This window comes from Zeugodacus cucurbitae, chromosome 4 (genome assembly GCF_028554725.1).
Source record: "Zeugodacus cucurbitae isolate PBARC_wt_2022May chromosome 4, idZeuCucr1.2, whole genome shotgun sequence".
In the NCBI taxonomy this organism is placed as follows: Eukaryota; Metazoa; Arthropoda; class Insecta; order Diptera; family Tephritidae; genus Zeugodacus; species Zeugodacus cucurbitae.
In genome coordinates, this window is record NC_071669.1 from 22483579 (window position 1) to 22500305 (window position 16727).

The window sequence follows — 16727 nt, forward strand, 5'->3', positions numbered from 1 at the left end:
TTGTCTGAAGTCATTGTGGCGAAGTCATGAGAATATGAGATTTGAGGTGATTGGAGTTTGAAGTACTTTTGAAATACAACATTTAAACTAAAATGGGAAGAGAACAACTTTCTTCTGCAGCTTTTTTGTTGTTGTTGTAAGGATTAGCCAAACCCCAATTGCACGCGAAGTTGAAGCCTAGTTGTCATCGTGATCATCTAACGCGAGGCCCAGGAAACGAGCTATTTCAACAGAGTCGAACCATTGAGGAAGGGGTGTTAGGTGAATTGGGTTCGTTAGGTATGCAAAAAGATGGTAAGGTTATAGGAGTCCTAGGGTGAATGAGCTTACAAGATGAACTTACCGAATTTAAACTGCTGAACAAAAAAAATGCAATGTCATTCAGCTTAGGCTTACTTTATTTATTTCAATTAGATTGATAATATATAAATACAATAATCAAAAAAAAACAAATTTGTGTACCAGTTTAACTGTAACAAAATGTACACAATTTGCATAATACAAAAGATTTTACAAAACAATTTTTACGATAGCCAATTGCTTACAAGGAAATACTGCATTAGAAATTTTGAAAATACTTCAACGATTATATAAAAATTAATTATTGGCATTTAATATTTTTTTTTTTACAAAAAAATGCTTTGATTATATTTAATGGGTGCACTAATTTGTTATTGCAGCTACTTTCGTAATATGTGTATATATATTTTGTGGGTATAAGCATGCAGGTATATAGTTTTAATAGATTTATATAACGTTTAGATTGGAAACATATAAAGAAGGCATATTTTATATAAGTATACGTATGTATAGAGGGTGTATATGTAATTATTTTACGCGCAAGTTGAGCGGAATGAATAAAATATGCACATAAATTTCACATACAATGAATCAAAGCCTTGCAGCCAGCTTGTTAACCGCATATTATAACAATTTTTACTAATTAAACCATATCTACATTTCAAAAGTTGTGACGTGTTTTGTGTGCTCGTTCTATAGATTAGCCGTTATGTGAAAAATTGTAAACAAACGCATCTTCAGGTTTATGGATGTTGTTATTGTACTGGTTACTGATTCTTCTTATTGGCGCTGTCATAGTTGGGTGGTAGAGCCTAAATTAAAAGAAAAAAAAAAATTTTATTTAATAAAATATTTTTTAAATAAAAAAAATAAAATATTTTTTTAATTTTTTTTTTTAATAAAATAATAATTATTTATAAATTAAATATTTGTCTTATTAAAATGTGTTTTTTTTTTAATAAAATAATAATTATTTATAAATTAAATATTTGTCTTATTAAAATTTGTTTTAATGAAAATTAAATGGAAAAAAATAAATATTTTTCTTATTAAATATTTTTTGTCGTTAAATAATTCTATAAACGAAAAAAAAACTATGTATATTAACAACTAAATATTTTTTTTAATAAAATATTTTTATAAAAAAAAAATCTTTGTTTTAATTAAATATAATTAAAAATAAAAAATATATATTTTTTTAACGATATAAAATTTAAATATTTTTTATCAAAATTTTTATAAATTAATTACATATATATTTTTTAAATGGACAAATATTAAAATATTTTTGCAATTAAAAACATTAAAATATTGAACTACATAACTCGAATCACCATAATCCATAAAAAACTTCGACTTAGAGAGACTTTGAGTTATGGAAGATAATTTGTATGTAATTTGACTTCTATTGTCAATTCAAGAGTTGGAGTTATGGAGAACTGGAAGAATGGAAGTTCAACCGTATTTTTTTATATATATTTTTTTAATTAAATTAATTAAATATATATTTTTTTAAATGGACAAAAATTTAATTTTTTTTATTAACAACTTTTTTGATTAAATATTTTTTTAAATGAACAAAAGTAATTTTTTTTTAATTTTTTTTTAATTAAATATTTTTCAAAATGAAAAATAAACATTAAAATATTTGTTTCTTTAAATAAAATATCTTTTCTAATCAATAATTCTTTATATTAAAAAATTGTTTTAAATAAAAAATTTTTAAGGAACAAAAATTTAAATATATTTTTAACAAAAATATCTTTTTAAATAAAAAAAATTTAATACAATTTTTGTAATAAAATATTCTTTGTTTAAATTAAATTTATTTTTTTCAATTAAATATTTTTTGTTAAAATTTTTTTTATCAAAATATTTTTTAGTAAAATATTATATATATATTTTTTTTAAGTGGATAAAAATTAAAATATATTTTTTAATTAAAAACTTTGTTAATGAAATATTTTTTAATAAAAAAATTTTAAATTAAATTAATTAAATAAATTGAACAAAAATACTTTTTTTAATATTTTTTTTAATTAAATATTTTTCAAAATGAAAAATAAACATTAAAATATTTTTCACTTTAAATAAAACATGTTTTTAATCAATAATTCTTTATAAAAGAAATTGTCTTAATGAAATTTTTTAAAAAGAACAAAAAATTAAATATCTTTTTAAATTAAAAAAAAAAATGAAATAAAATTTTTTAATAAAATATTCTTTGTTTAAATTAAATATTCTTTTATATTAAATATATTTTTTTAAATTAAATTTATTTCTTTCAATTAAACATTTTTTTAGTAAAATATTTTATATAATTAAATGTTTTTTAAATAACTTTTGAAATTGAATTGAATATAAATAAATTGAATATATTTTTTTAATGAAATATTTTTTTAATTATTTTTTTTTTGTTTTAATTGAAATTTTTTTAATAAAATATATTTTTTTACTAAAATATTACTCAATCAATACGTACATCATATGCTGGTGGCAAATCACTGGGTGCAGCGTTATTGGAATATTGGTTGTTTGTTGTATTTTGGGCGCTGGCCATTGCCTCCGCTTCCTTAGAATCTGTGTAGTAAACAGTATTAAAATAATATATAAGAAATTGATCACGAAATCCTAATTTGTCAATGAAAAAAGCAAATCAAAACGCAATAAGTGGTAACACTGCCAAAATGCATAAAATTGCTTACATTTAAAGGAAAATTTTAAATTTTCAAAATTTACTTTCTTCATGTTCTAACACACAATACACACAGAAAGAAAAAGTATTTACGGGAGTATAACTGGTATTGGTATGAACGCCAAATTTACACAAGGCTGTGGTGTATAGTACGGATAGTAATAGTATGTGGTATTACCTGTAGACAATAAAAAATTAAGGCGTTTGAGTAAAATATATGCAAAGCAGAAATGTGTGCGCTTGTGGAAAAGTGTAACTTCTCGGCTTTTGTGTGTTTGGGTTTTTTGTTTGCAACTTTTAAAGTTTAAATATAACAATTAAAAGAAAACTCAGAGCATATAGTACCTGGTATGGGTTTTTGTTTTTGGACCTATGGTTTTTTGCGACGTTAAATATTTGTAGTTTAGGCTGTTGCATGCTTGTGCGACACTTTTTTTAAAACACTGCAGGTGAGATTTACAAAATAAAATTGTAAAATAAATACTTTGCAAATATACGGTTTCAACAACACGTGTTAAATAGTGTGAGAAATGCGCTTGTGTTAGGAACTGAAGAATTTTTGGTCTCATACCAAATTTAAATTAATGTTAGGTTATGATGAAGTAGTAAAAGTGACAAAAAGTAATTGTAAACATTAATAAATAAATACATTAGTTTCACTTACTTGCTGGCGGCATGCCAAAGCCCATTGCGCCGGCCGCAGCGCCACCTGGTGCACCGCCTGGTGGTGGATAGCCACCCGGTTGGGGATAGCCACCTGCTTGATAACCAGGATTGTAACCTGGGTTATAAGCTGGATTGTAGCCACCGGGAGCAGCCGAGGGATAACCGCCTGGTTGGCCGTAACCACCAGCTGCATAAGGCGGTGGTTGGTTGCCAGGTGCTGGTTGTTGTTGTGGTTGATCGGTTGGTGGTGCTGAAAAGCCGTTCCAGGCTGTATCATTGTTGCCGTATTGTTGCTGTGGATTGCAAGCACCTTGTGGCTGTTGTGGATTATAACCAGGTTGTGGCTGTTGTGGGTTATAGCCAGGTTGTGGATTGTAACCAGTTTGTGGTTGTTGTGGATTATAGCCACCATAGGGCTGTTGCGGATTAAAGCCAGGTTGGGCATATGGTTGCGGCGCATAAGCTGGTGCTAAATATGCCAAAGCACACATAATTGAGGAGTACACAAAAATTAGTATTTGAAAACGTGTTTAAAGTGCCTTACAGTAATTATAAGCAATGCGTTAACAATACATATACATATATTTATTTAAAGCCATAAAGCGCCGACACCACTAACTACATATTTTGATAAGCTTTATACTATAGTAACAAAAAGCCGAGAAGTCTTACACGATTTCCACGCTTTAAAAGACGCACAAATAAATATCTCATTTTGTACTTACGTCCGCCAATGCCAGGATATGGTGGTGGATTATCGCTTACGAACACCGTGCCGTTTGCTGGGCCGCTGAATGCCTCGTGTGTAGGCAACCAACCATAGTAGCCTGGTGGTGGCTGATAGGCTGGTGGTGGCGCCTCATGCCAAGCACCTGATGGTGTGTATGGTGGTGGATCATCGTTGGGAGCGCCACCACGATGGTAATTACTTTGAGCTGTGCTAGCAGCGCGTAACAAAGCTTGTCCATACTCAATGGCGCCACCAGATTTGAAGTGCAACTTGAATTTTACCTCTCCAATGAAGTTGCCATTTGGTTGCGCACGTACCTTGGCCTTAATATAGTTGGCACCGAAGACTGGTTGCTCCAATTCAACCTAATATAAATAATGGAAGTGACATTTTAGAATAATATACATTTTTAAACATATAAAATATAAGAAAATATCTTACATCAGACAGCGCGATGAAGGGTGCGCTAAACGATTGCAGCTGATCCGCCGGTTTTTTATTGTTAAAAATCAGGCGATGTGACGTCAGATAAATACGTCCTTGCTTTGAGCCCTTAAACACCGGATTGTCCTGACCGGAGAAATCCATAGTAACGCCATCACTATGCAGTAAAATACTAAGGGGAAAAGCGACGTAATTAGAACATATTTACAAACATATGTACTAAGTCAATAAAATGTATAAAGCTTGTGAACACGTCATATCCTAATTTACAACTTTGTCAATATACGCCACTGTTTTAATACACATTGGATTACAAGCTTAATTATTACTAAAACACTACGCATAACGTATGCCCAACATATTATTTACGCAATGACTTCTACAACCGTTTTTATTTGATAATTAAGCTTACATATGTTGGTGGATCTGCAGTAATTCTATGTAATTTTTCTTCAATTTAGCAATATACTTACTACTCTCCGGCGTGTATCAACACACCATTATTGGCGTGTGCTGTATTTACAGACATTATTGGAAAATATCTATATATATATATAGCTTTTTAATATAATTACACTTATAAGAATACACAATTCTGAAATTTTCTCGAACGTCAAAATTCTAATTGCAGATGAATCACTTTTATGTTTTGATATGTCTTGTTGTTGATTTTTGGTAGTTGTAGCCAATCTACCGCAAGGTGTCGCCAAATACTAAACATATGGTACTTATGCCGGTAACACGGATGATACGTCAACGTATACGTTGGAGATAATGTAAATAAATTTATTTTCAATGCAAATTATTTAGAGAAATAAGTCATCGTCATTTAATTTGATTATTTCTGCATTTTTATTTATTTTTTTTACCTAAATACAACAAGGGATATCATGGGCTTTAACGCACAATTACGTTGTTTTACTAATACGTTAGAACTTAACGTTATGCGTTAATCTTCACGTTATATGTTATTGATTTTTGGTTAAGTAAACTTTGTGGATTATTCTATAGTTACTACTTAATTTTATTACAACAATAATATCTTTTTACATTGCTTAATATTAAAGAAAACTAATTTATATACATGTTTGTGTAAAACTTATTTCCTGCAGAATTTAAATAGTGGTATTGGCAACACTGTCAAGTTATATTTTCACTCGAGAAGTAGAGAATTTTGTAAACATTTGCTCCTGCAAAATACCAATTGAATTGTAATTTTTTAGTGATAAAGTGAAAACAAATGTTGCAAAATACTTATTGGGAGGCGATTCAATTAGGCGCTATCAAGTTTAATGGATTTTAACTATACTCACTTGGAGAAAATGTGTATGTACTTTGGCTACGTAACCGGTGAAAAGTAGGAAAAAATCAGCATCTACAGAGGCCTTTCTAAACAATATTCTTCAGAATAAACATATTTCTACAAATTATTAAAGCATTTTCTTTTAAAAATATTGTTTATTTCTGTAATTTTCTACAATGAGAAAGTATTGCAATAGTTAAAAATTCTTTTCATTTTTTCATTTGCTGCCGTCGTCATTTTCGCCTCATTCCTTTATTTTTATACATTTTGCTTTATTATTTTCCGTTTCATTCCACTTGTTTCAGCCGCTTAGCTTTTTGGAGTTTTATTTTGCTAACCAGCTGTTTTCGTTATCACAGCTCTTGTTTTGATTACAAACGTAAACAATTGGTTGTTGTTTTTTGTTTTCGTTGCAGTGCCACTACTCGGTACCATAACTGGTGGAAATACCTTAAACAATAATCAAACCTTCATCAATCAACTCGCTGCAGCAATCAGTACAGCAGTTGGTGCAGTTAATGCAGTGACAACAAATCCCAACAACAATAATATGGCTGTAGCGTCTAACGTGCGAGATCGCACGCCTGAACCACCACCAGCACCTAGATTTACCTTGAGTTCACCGCCCTCTGTAAAGCCCAATCGTGGCACAGCACCAATGGATATTGAAACGGAAACGGAGGCTGCCACTGTTACGTCACCAGCTAGTCATAATGCAACGTCCACTGTACACCCGGCTGCCGACCCAAATCTAGCTGGCGATAAGTTGGCAATGAGCATGCATGGCGCTAATATATTTATGAATAGCTTTGTGCCGACAGCGGGTACAACAGCTGGCCTTGCTGCTAATCCCTACATGTTCTTTCCATCAGCAGCAACAAATGCAGCCTCAACGTCCGCTGCTGCGGCAAATCAAATGTTTATGGACCCCACAGCCATGTTGGCAGCTATGCAGCAAATGCAACAAAACTATGCTGCCAGCTTTGCCGGCACGTTGCCCAATAGCGAAAGCTGTCTTAATGGTTAATTGATTAATTAAAAACTAAATTAAATTATTTTTTACTCTAGCTAACGGCATGAAAGAGGTGATAAAAACCAAGAGTTGCATTCTATTTCCACCCAACCCCAATGCACCGCCACCAACCACACGCGAACGCCCGCCTGGCTGCCGCACAGTTTTCGTCGGCGGTCTGCCGGAAAACTGCACAGAGGATGTGGTGCGTGAAATATTCGAATCTTGTGGTGAAATCACCACACTCCGTGCATCGAAGAAGAACTTCTGCCACATACGTTATCGCCACGAAGCTTCCGTTGACCGTGCCATCTATCTCTCGGGCTATCGCATACGCATCTCCAACTCTAGCGAACCGTCAAACTTTGGCCGCCTACACGTCGATTATGCGCAAGCACGCGATGATCTCTACGATTTCGAATGCAAACAACGTCAATTACAACGTGAACAGCGTCATAAGGAGCGTGTGTCCATCGATCGCATACGTTCACAATCGCCGCCACCCATACCGCATTACAATGATCACGAAGCATCGTTGGTAGCCGAGCATCTGCGTAGTGGCGACACCTTCGTGAAGGCCGTACAAACAATTGCAATTTGGTTGGAGCGCGGCGACTGCACCAAACGCAATGCCAACATGTTCTACTCAATGATACAGAGCACACACGCACATGTGCGTCGCCTGCATACGGATAAGCAGCAGCTGGAAGATGATTTACGCAAAGCGCGTGAAAGCTATCGCAAGCAAATGCTGACAATGTCCGCACAGTGTAAGTATTTGACTAGACTATTTGCTTTAAATTGTTCAAAGTAGTTGAAAGAAATAAGTTCAATCGCCACAGTGCTGTGTAGCTGCGTTGGCGCTATGCCTAATTAGGTTAGTAGGCGCAGTTTTGCAATGAGTTCCATTGATTTGTTCACACTTTTTAATAACTGTCGAATATTTGCCAAACTGCGCGCTGTTAGCGTCGTCGCTTGTAGTACTAACATTGAAATGACAGTTGACAGAAGATTTTTTTGTTTTGTTGATCAATGCGCTGTCAAACGCAAAACATATTGGTTTGTTAAATTGAATTAATTATATAAGTTTATTTTTTATTATTTGGAAAATTGCGAAAATTGTCAAAAACAAATTTCGTAAAGGCAAAATCAAGTTCAGTTGAAAAAACGGTACATTGATTTCTTTTATTTATTTTTTTTTTAAATAAAAAAAATCGTAATTCTAGTATTAATATCAATCAAACAAATTAGTTGACTGCCTTTTTAAGTAAATGTTAGACCTTAACATACACTTATAAAAGTTTTGCCCTAGCCGACTTCAGTATAAAAAGGTAACCTCAATTTCGGTATACAGAAAATAATTTTGAAAAAAAAAATATGGAAACAAAAGGTTTGTAAAAGTACTAGCGACAGGTAAATTATAAATTAAAGCTAAGCATACTCGTACGCAAAGCATCAAGGAAGTTCGTTTGTATGTAGTTCGTCCGAAAATTAGCGGTAATTAAAGAAAAAAAAAGCAGCTACTGTAAAGAATTAAATTGAATAATTTTTTTATGCGTCTGTATAGCTTTCTTAAAAAACACTACGTTTAAATGTTTTTAGTTGTTTTTTTTCTTTTTCTTAATACAAATTAGAAATTTGAAACATGATTTTCATTTTAAAATAAAATTTAAAATTGTATGAAAGCAGTATTCATATAAAGTAAGAGAAGTACTATACAGTCAGCGTACAAACAAAGAAAGCAATCAATCAATCAAACAACCAACCAACCCTCTCCCCTCTTTATTATTGTTATTATTATAATTGCATATTCAGTCACTCAGATTGAAAAAGTGTTCAGTGCTGCAAGTCACAAGAAGGTTTGGGACCATTTCACCAAAGCCCAAAGAAAAAACATCGATCAGTGGAAGAAGCTGGCATTGGTACGTACAAAAACAAAAATAAAAGAATACTCAATTCTATTACTTGCATTACGTTATACTATGCTTGTGTGTGTTTATGTGATATAATCGTATTCATACATACATTATTACATATTTATATCAAATTATTTGCTAATATTGTGTGTTGGCTTAAATGGATTATGCTATTTTTTGTATTTTGCTTAATTTTTAATCATCGTTATAAATATAGCATATCAACTAACATATTACTAATACATTTGAAATGATATACACTTTTTGGAGGCAATGCCTACTAGTAATTGCACACTTCATATTAAATATTGTAGATACAATTCATGTAAGAGTTTATAGTCATTTATCTAACTAAATTGTTTGTAAATATGTTTAATTTCTATGTATATGTGTATATATATAGTAATAACCTCTATAGCATGCTTTTAGTCTCGATATTCATATGTAACTGTTGTTATTGTTCTAAAAGCGAAAAATCGTTCCAAGAATAGCATATTGCATAATTGCTGTAGTTACAAAGTGGGAGATTTCTGAAAAGATTTCCAACCATCTTCCTATATTACGTTGGTTCAGTACATCTAGCAGAGACACTTCTTAAATACTGGCGTTATAATGACGTGATCCCACCGACCTTTAGACTCTGTACCTTATAAACTAACAACCAGTATATACTTTACAGACCCAGAATGATGCTTCACTATCAAAAACCGACGAAGAGTTCGAAAAATCCGGAGAAACACTAACATTATTTGGAGATTGTGGGACGTTAAACTCCTACTCAATCAGTTTGGTCTACAAATAATCCCAACCCGCTGAAATAACTTATTTTCTTGGATTATGGTTATTTTGAATCAACCCAAAATGTCACCTCAAACTATGGTGGAATAATCACTATACCAACAACAACAAAATTAGGCATTTTTAGAGGATCAAATTTGGTTGTTATTGTTGTTCTTGGCAGAAAATACCACAATTAGAATACTAAATTATAGATGAGTCGAGTCTAGTCGGAAGACAAGTCCTCCAAAGCCATTGGCCCATATGCAATTAATTCTTTGATGTTAAAACACCTATGTCCAACGGGATTCCTCATTCCTCAACAAGGTACTCAACCTGTCGCTGACCACTCTTAAAATACCCGAAATGTGAAAAATCGGAAGAGTGGTTCCATTACTGAGACCTGTGAAACCCGCCAGCCAACCAACCAAGGGGCGTCTTATCGTCCGATAACTCTCCTTTACCCAGTAGTGAAGACATTTAAGGCCTTGCTACTCCTGACAGTCACATACCTAGCGAAATATCTACACAGCTTCCGCAAAGTGCACAGTACCACCACAGTACTTATCGTCATAAACGTTCGGATAGTTCATGGCCTTAATCGGAAACCTCCCTGTAAGAGAATCATCCTAGTGGCGCAAATCTTTTGACACGTTCAACCTTATAACGCTACTAGAAAACATAGTGCAAACAACACTTTCTTCGGGGCTAAAGAGATGGACCATAAACTATCTGAGGGGTCGGCAATCATCCGTGCTATTTCGAGGAAAACGTCTTAATTAAGGTATTTCATTCACCTCCCACGCTAATGATTGCACGATAATGATGTCAGGTGCAGAAATTGATAACATGTGTTCAATAGTGAATGATTGCCTCCTTACACGCTTCTTCTCTGCCAAGAGCCTAGCACTCTCTCCTACTAAATCCACGGCGACCCTTTTTACCAATTGTACGAAAGAATACAAACTAAACCTTAACATTGACATCGATGATATACGAATACCGACCACAAGGCCTCATCGTCTGCTATAGGTAGTGTTTTGACTCCAAAGACGCTGGGAGAGAGACATGAGGGGTGTTAATGGTTTCGCTGTGAATGACGTTTAAGGTGTGTCTGAAGCTGTCGTCGTCCGCAGTTTGGTCGACGTATTGGAGGAGCGACCTCTCAATGCACCGACCTCTTCCAGCTGATGACTACAGGGGTGTTGTCGCTGAAATCAATTCAATGCTCCTTGGTAGTCCCAACCGCACATACATATATCGGATATTGTAAAAAAATTATGTGGACATACGAGTATTTTTAGAAAGTTTCTGTAATAGCAGAAAATATGTATCAAATAATTGTGAGGAATGCTGCCGAGTTTTAGTGGTCAGATAAAAGTCCATGTATTTTCCGACAGACTAGACCTGATTGGAACAGTAGGATAAATAGAATCGAAATTTTCTGTTAGACCCCATGTACCGATCAGTATCAAATATAAATCGGTAAAATAACTTCCAAGAGCCTCATAAATCCTATAAAAATATGGATATCTTTTCTTCTTCGGTATATAATAAATCCTAATCAAATTAGGTAAAATAAAGTATAATTTGGTAGCAAAAATGAGCGTACTCGGTAGTTAAGACTTTCTGTAACCTTCATAACCACCGTTTTCCCCAATGTACTCTAGTTGACTTAGACTATCTGTCTAAGTTTGTTTTTCTGTTTTTCTTGCTTCTATTGTTCGAATGCGTCATCGATTAATCGTTACTAATTTGTGTTTCGCTGTATGTGTAATAAACAGTATTTTCATCTTTAAATGGTGTTTTTGTAAAATGCACTAACCTAATATTCGATGTACACTCACAAACACTCATACATATATAAATATATGTAACTCTGCATGGCTTTGTAATCAATTATGTAATTAGTATCAGTAATCACTTAAAATATTTGCATACATACTTATATATATATAACTGGAAAAGTATTTACCACATTTGTATGTGTATGCTTTATACACATGTATAATACATTTTGATTTCGGTTTAAATGCTTCAAATTGGTTGTCATATACTACATAAATACAAAAACAACATGGTGATTTTTTCTTTTCTCGCCTCAACATTAATATTGTTTATTTAATACAAATTTAAAAAAGAACTATTAAACCAAGAAAAAAACCAAACCATTTAAAACATGAGATCGTATTAAAAACGAATTTTAAACGAATATCATTTTTGAAAGTTCCAAACTTGAGGTAAGTACAAACTCAGAAACGGTGGAATGAGAACGCGCCAAAATTACATAAGTAAAGAGAGAATAATTATACTCAGTTTAGGATTTTTTCAAATTATTTGTTTATTTCAAAACTTGACAAATTACAAATTATCTTCAATTATAAATAGTTAGAAATATTATAATTTGAAAATGTACTAATTATTGCTACGATGTGCATAATACAGGAATTGCGCTCCGTGCAAATCGAGGACGATGAAATGGAAATGTCTGATGACGATCGTAGCTATCAGGGCAGCAGCGCAAAGAGAACACGCTACGATGCGGAGAGTTTGAAGGTGAGTATTCGTTCGCTTAATGAATCGTTCTACTTGAACCCCCACGAAGTTCAACAGGTCAGTATAGTACAAAGAGCATTAAAAAGGATAACGGTGTATAAATATATAATAACATGGACACCCTATATACTGCTTTTGTTGAAATTAAACCTGAAGATATATTTGAAAAATCTCCTTACCTTATAATATTAATCTCGGCTTGCCTTTATATACGGGATTTCCGAACTATCCACAATATTAAAAAAAAATTCTCCGGTTTACATTTTTGGCTTATCATTTGTCCTAAAAGAAAAAGTTCTCTTTAAACCAAGCCATATTTCCAGGTCCGTTCGATTACGTAGACCCGACTGTCGTGGGAACAGTTTGTTGGAAATAAAAAGGAAATTTTGTCATCTTAGTGTGCACTGAAAAACAGTTTGGACCCTTCGAGATATCTTAACATCAAAATTACTCTTTGTGTACTCTTCTCTTTACGCGACAACAATTAAATAGGGTTCATTCACATATCATTTCAGGAAGAGAACGATTCGCTGCGTTGCCAGCTTGAAGCTTTGCGTAGCGAAATGTCACACGTTCGCACCGACATCAAATACGACAATGATTATCGTGAGAAGCAGATCAAAGTGCTGCAGGAAACAATACGCAATATGCAAACACAATTGCTGCAGACGAAAATGCGCGAACAAAAGGACAACAAAACAATTGAACTCCTTGAGCGTAAGCTAAAGGAGGCAGGCGTTAAGCAGTTGTTGTTAAAAACTAGAATTAAGGAAACCACAAACAAGCGTAGAGATCGCGAAACATCGTCAATTAACTCCGAGACCAGTGAAATATTAATCGATGAAGTTGAAGATGTCGTTGATGATCCTGATGACGACAATGATGTGGAAGAGGTGACAGTAAAAGCTGCCACAGGAAATAAGCCAAAAGATTGGACGCGCTCTAATAAGGAGAGAGATAATACTGAATATTCTTCAAATGCAGACAAAACAAATCACATACCAATTATCGATATTGATGGTTACAAAAGTGATGACGAAGTGAATATTATCGAAGATCAGAATGATATTGTTGAAATACACGAAACCGATGACGATGAAAAAGCTGCCAACCAAAGCAATAGGGTGGATGAAGAATTCTCGAAAAACGATAATCCACAGACTGAAGTAGAAGCTAAAGCTGCCTCAGAGCAAATGTCAAACGAAGACGCAACTTCTAACGACAATTTAGCAGCTAAGGAAGACAGTGATGATATTTCTAATACTGCTAAAGTCAAAGTAAAGTTGTCGGAGGATACCAAAGTGATTGAGGTAAGTTTATAGCAACACTGTCAATATGTACAATACAGATTATCGTACTATAACAATGTCGATCGAAGGTATACGTTAGAGTTCCGTTGCGGATATGGTTATGGTCTTAGATCTGGTCACACCATATTTTTATACTCTCGCAACAAAGTTGCTACGAGAGTATTATAGTTTTGTCCACATAACGGTTGGTTGTAAGTCCTAAAACTAAACGAGTTAGATATAGAGTCATATATACCAAAATAATCACGGTGACGAGTAGATTTGAAATCCGGATGTCTGTCCGTCTGTGCAAGCTGTAACTTGAGTAAAAATTAAGATATCTTAATGAAACTTGGAACACATGTTCCTTGAGGCATTGAGAGGGAGAGAGCTTTCAATGTCTCTTGTCAATAAACATATGTGTATGTATTACTGAAACTGAGAGGGATCGCCTCGAAATTTATTTAATACTAAAGTTGGTATAATACGAAAGAAACCTGTTTTTCGGTTATTTATTTCTGTTAGTCCAAAACTCGTTGCTCAATCAATAAGTAGTTTTATTTTATTCCTTCAAAACCTTATACAGAGTAACAATAACCTTGTTCTAATAGTTATATAGTGAGACATAGAGGTGTTGTTTGACAGCATCTTCTCTTGCAAGAGGGCACAATTTGGCATAACGATCCATGGCAGTGAATTTAAGTTCGGTCCGGTTCCTTAACCTGGTCTTGAAGTACTCTATAATAGTTTCAGATATTTTGTTATTAAAAGCGTTTCTAAAGGTGCATCATCAGATCCGCATATAGACTTGAATTTCTCATGTACAAGTCAAGGAGTCTCAGCAATTTTAAAAATATATGAAAACTCATTTCTTTTAATAGGAAGATATTCATTTCGCATTAAACCAACGCTATGACAAATCTTTAAATCATTGAAGTTCTACAGAAATAACAACACCCAACGGTGATGAGTATATAAGTGACGTATATAACTGATGGCTCATTTAAGTAATACGCACATCCAAGAAGAATTTTACGTCAAATATGAAATTAAACGGTATCTCGCTGCTTATTGACCGGGTTTTTCCGTCATCCTTTGATGATAATGCGTTAGTACGATATTAGGGGTTCACTTCTGGTATTGTATTCTTAGATGGAGTGGTCACCTACCTCATGTCAATGAACCCTGTTTTAAACAAGTTTGACAAATTCCAGTTTCTATTGGCTAGTATTCGATTATTTCCGTTTTAAGAACGTGCTTTGAAGTCTGACACGGTTCTAAAAGTCTAACATATTAGTACGTAAGCATTTACTGTCCAGAAATAACACGTTTCGTTTAGCCACGAAGCTACAAGCCATATAGTGTTCATAATTTAATATAATATATGTATGAATATAATAAATTCCCTCAATGTTGCTTGAGAAATTTATCATATAGATTGGATGACTTACTGGGGCAAAACTCTATTACACCTGATTAGAAATGAATAAGAATTGTATTTGACTGATGGGAAGTTCAGACCTAAGCCCCTGGTTCAATAACAATTGAACGGAATAATACTAAGCCTAAATCAAGATTAAGATTTAAGGTCGAAAACTGACCTGTTATCAAGGTTTATTGAGGGTAACCTTTTCAGAAATGAATGTAGAGCTAAGTTTGTCTACTATAGCTGACTAATTAAGGCTCAGATATATGCTTACATGAAACTAATACATAGATTTCGATTACTTCAAGTCCAAGTGTCATATCGTAAGTGCCCCTATCTTTGATGATCTCATCTCATATCTTATAGAAACAGTATATCTTACATATGATTTTACCCGATTTCGTAGATCCGAACAAAAAACGTCACAGCCCTACAGCTCTTAGTAATTCAGCGATAAGCAGGGTTTGAGTAACTGTCAGAATTACAATAACAAATAAATGCGGTTTTGTATGACTAAAAGCTAAATGGTGGAGGAAATGTTTTGTAAATTTCAAAATAAATGAATTCATAAAGCGTTCTAAATTAAGAACTCAAGATCTTTAGTAACCATTTAAGTCTTAAGTTACTAATATCACATAATCTTTATTTCGTTTATTCAACCAGCCGAAATGCTTGCCATTTGTGGAGGCCCAAATTATAGCATTAGTCGCCGCTTATCTAATAGTGCAACCATTTGGCGTCAGCGCTGAATCAATTTGTGTCTACTTGCGACAATCTATGAAAAAACTAGACTTAGAAGTGCCAACATTGGAGCAAATACTCACAACATACAACAATCTCTTCGAGTTGGTACATCCGGCAGTACTTGGTGTTGATTGCGAACCCAAGTCACAGTGGAAGTTTTGCGGTTTTACTGCTACTGCTGCTGGAGACGGCAACAACGAACGTGATAACGCTAAAAGTGTGGAGTGAAAGCAGGAATTTCGAAGTCTACTCGCTAACAACCAAACATGGAAACCGAATTTTATAATATTTATACTCGTAAGCATCAATTACTCGCAAAAGAGACATCGATTTTAATCCGTACATTTTTAAAAAACTTCTTTAAAAGTAATTACTAGAATTATACGTTTGGAAATAAAAAACAGTGATTTTAAATATGAACTCGCATAAAATTGATATTCGAAAGGAATGAAAATAGGCGCTCTGTCTAATTTAATTTTTACTGAAATGTAATTAAAACACTCAATGAAAACCAATAAAACTGGTCATTTAAAAATGTAAAGGTTTTTTATCTTAATTACCCATTGATATGAGAGAATAAAAGTTTAGAGACGAGTAATCAAACTCGAATTTCATTCGAGGATCAGTTGAAAGTCAAGAAAAAAAAAAAATAAAAGACATATTTAATCGGTTTTAAAATTTGCTAAGGCATTTCTTAGTTCTTTCATTAGTTAATGGAGCGATACAAAATATGCTCTAAATATTTTTGATTACAAGCTATAGACATGTATTAAGTGGTTACGTGAGTTTCAGAGGTTGAAAAGAGCACAGAGAGTACAATAGTTTTGTTCACATAACGGTAGGTCCTAAAACTAAAGGAGCTAGATATG

The 16727-nt window shown here is 33.3% G+C and overlaps 2 protein-coding genes across 7 annotated transcripts; one reads left to right on the plus strand and one right to left on the minus strand.

Annotated features, from left to right (window-relative positions):
• Positions 1 to 380: 380 nt before the first annotated feature.
• On the minus strand, positions 381 to 5490 carry LOC105214597 (WW domain-binding protein 2). Of its 6 annotated transcripts, XR_008470844.1 has the most exons (8): positions 5309 to 5490; positions 4833 to 5007; positions 4387 to 4756; positions 3660 to 4130; positions 3341 to 3438; positions 3089 to 3173; positions 2783 to 2880; positions 975 to 1112 (listed from the first exon to the last, which is right to left on the minus strand). XR_008470844.1 is itself a non-coding variant. In XM_011188121.3 (6 exons), the coding sequence occupies exons 1-6, from the start codon at positions 5362 to 5364 to the stop codon at positions 1068 to 1070; spliced, it is 1215 nt and encodes a 404-aa protein (XP_011186423.1). In that variant the 5' UTR covers positions 5365 to 5490; the 3' UTR covers positions 381 to 1067. The 6 variants fall into 6 exon arrangements, 2 of the variants coding, with proteins under 2 accessions (XP_011186423.1, XP_028897731.1); XR_008470843.1 differs by lacking the exon at positions 3089 to 3173 and having other exon boundaries at positions 381 to 1112; XR_003752500.2 differs by lacking the exons at positions 3341 to 3438; positions 3660 to 4130 and having other exon boundaries at positions 381 to 1112.
• Positions 5491 to 6000: 510 nt separating this feature from the next.
• LOC105214596 (uncharacterized) lies at positions 6001 to 16278 on the plus strand. Its single transcript, XM_011188120.3, has 7 exons — positions 6001 to 6161; positions 6555 to 7160; positions 7207 to 7920; positions 8966 to 9072; positions 12289 to 12399; positions 12915 to 13709; positions 15778 to 16278. Exons 1-7 carry the CDS (start codon positions 6128 to 6130, stop codon positions 16084 to 16086), a joined length of 2676 nt encoding a protein of 891 aa, XP_011186422.1. The 5' UTR covers positions 6001 to 6127; the 3' UTR covers positions 16087 to 16278.
• Positions 16279 to 16727: the final 449 nt, after the last annotated feature.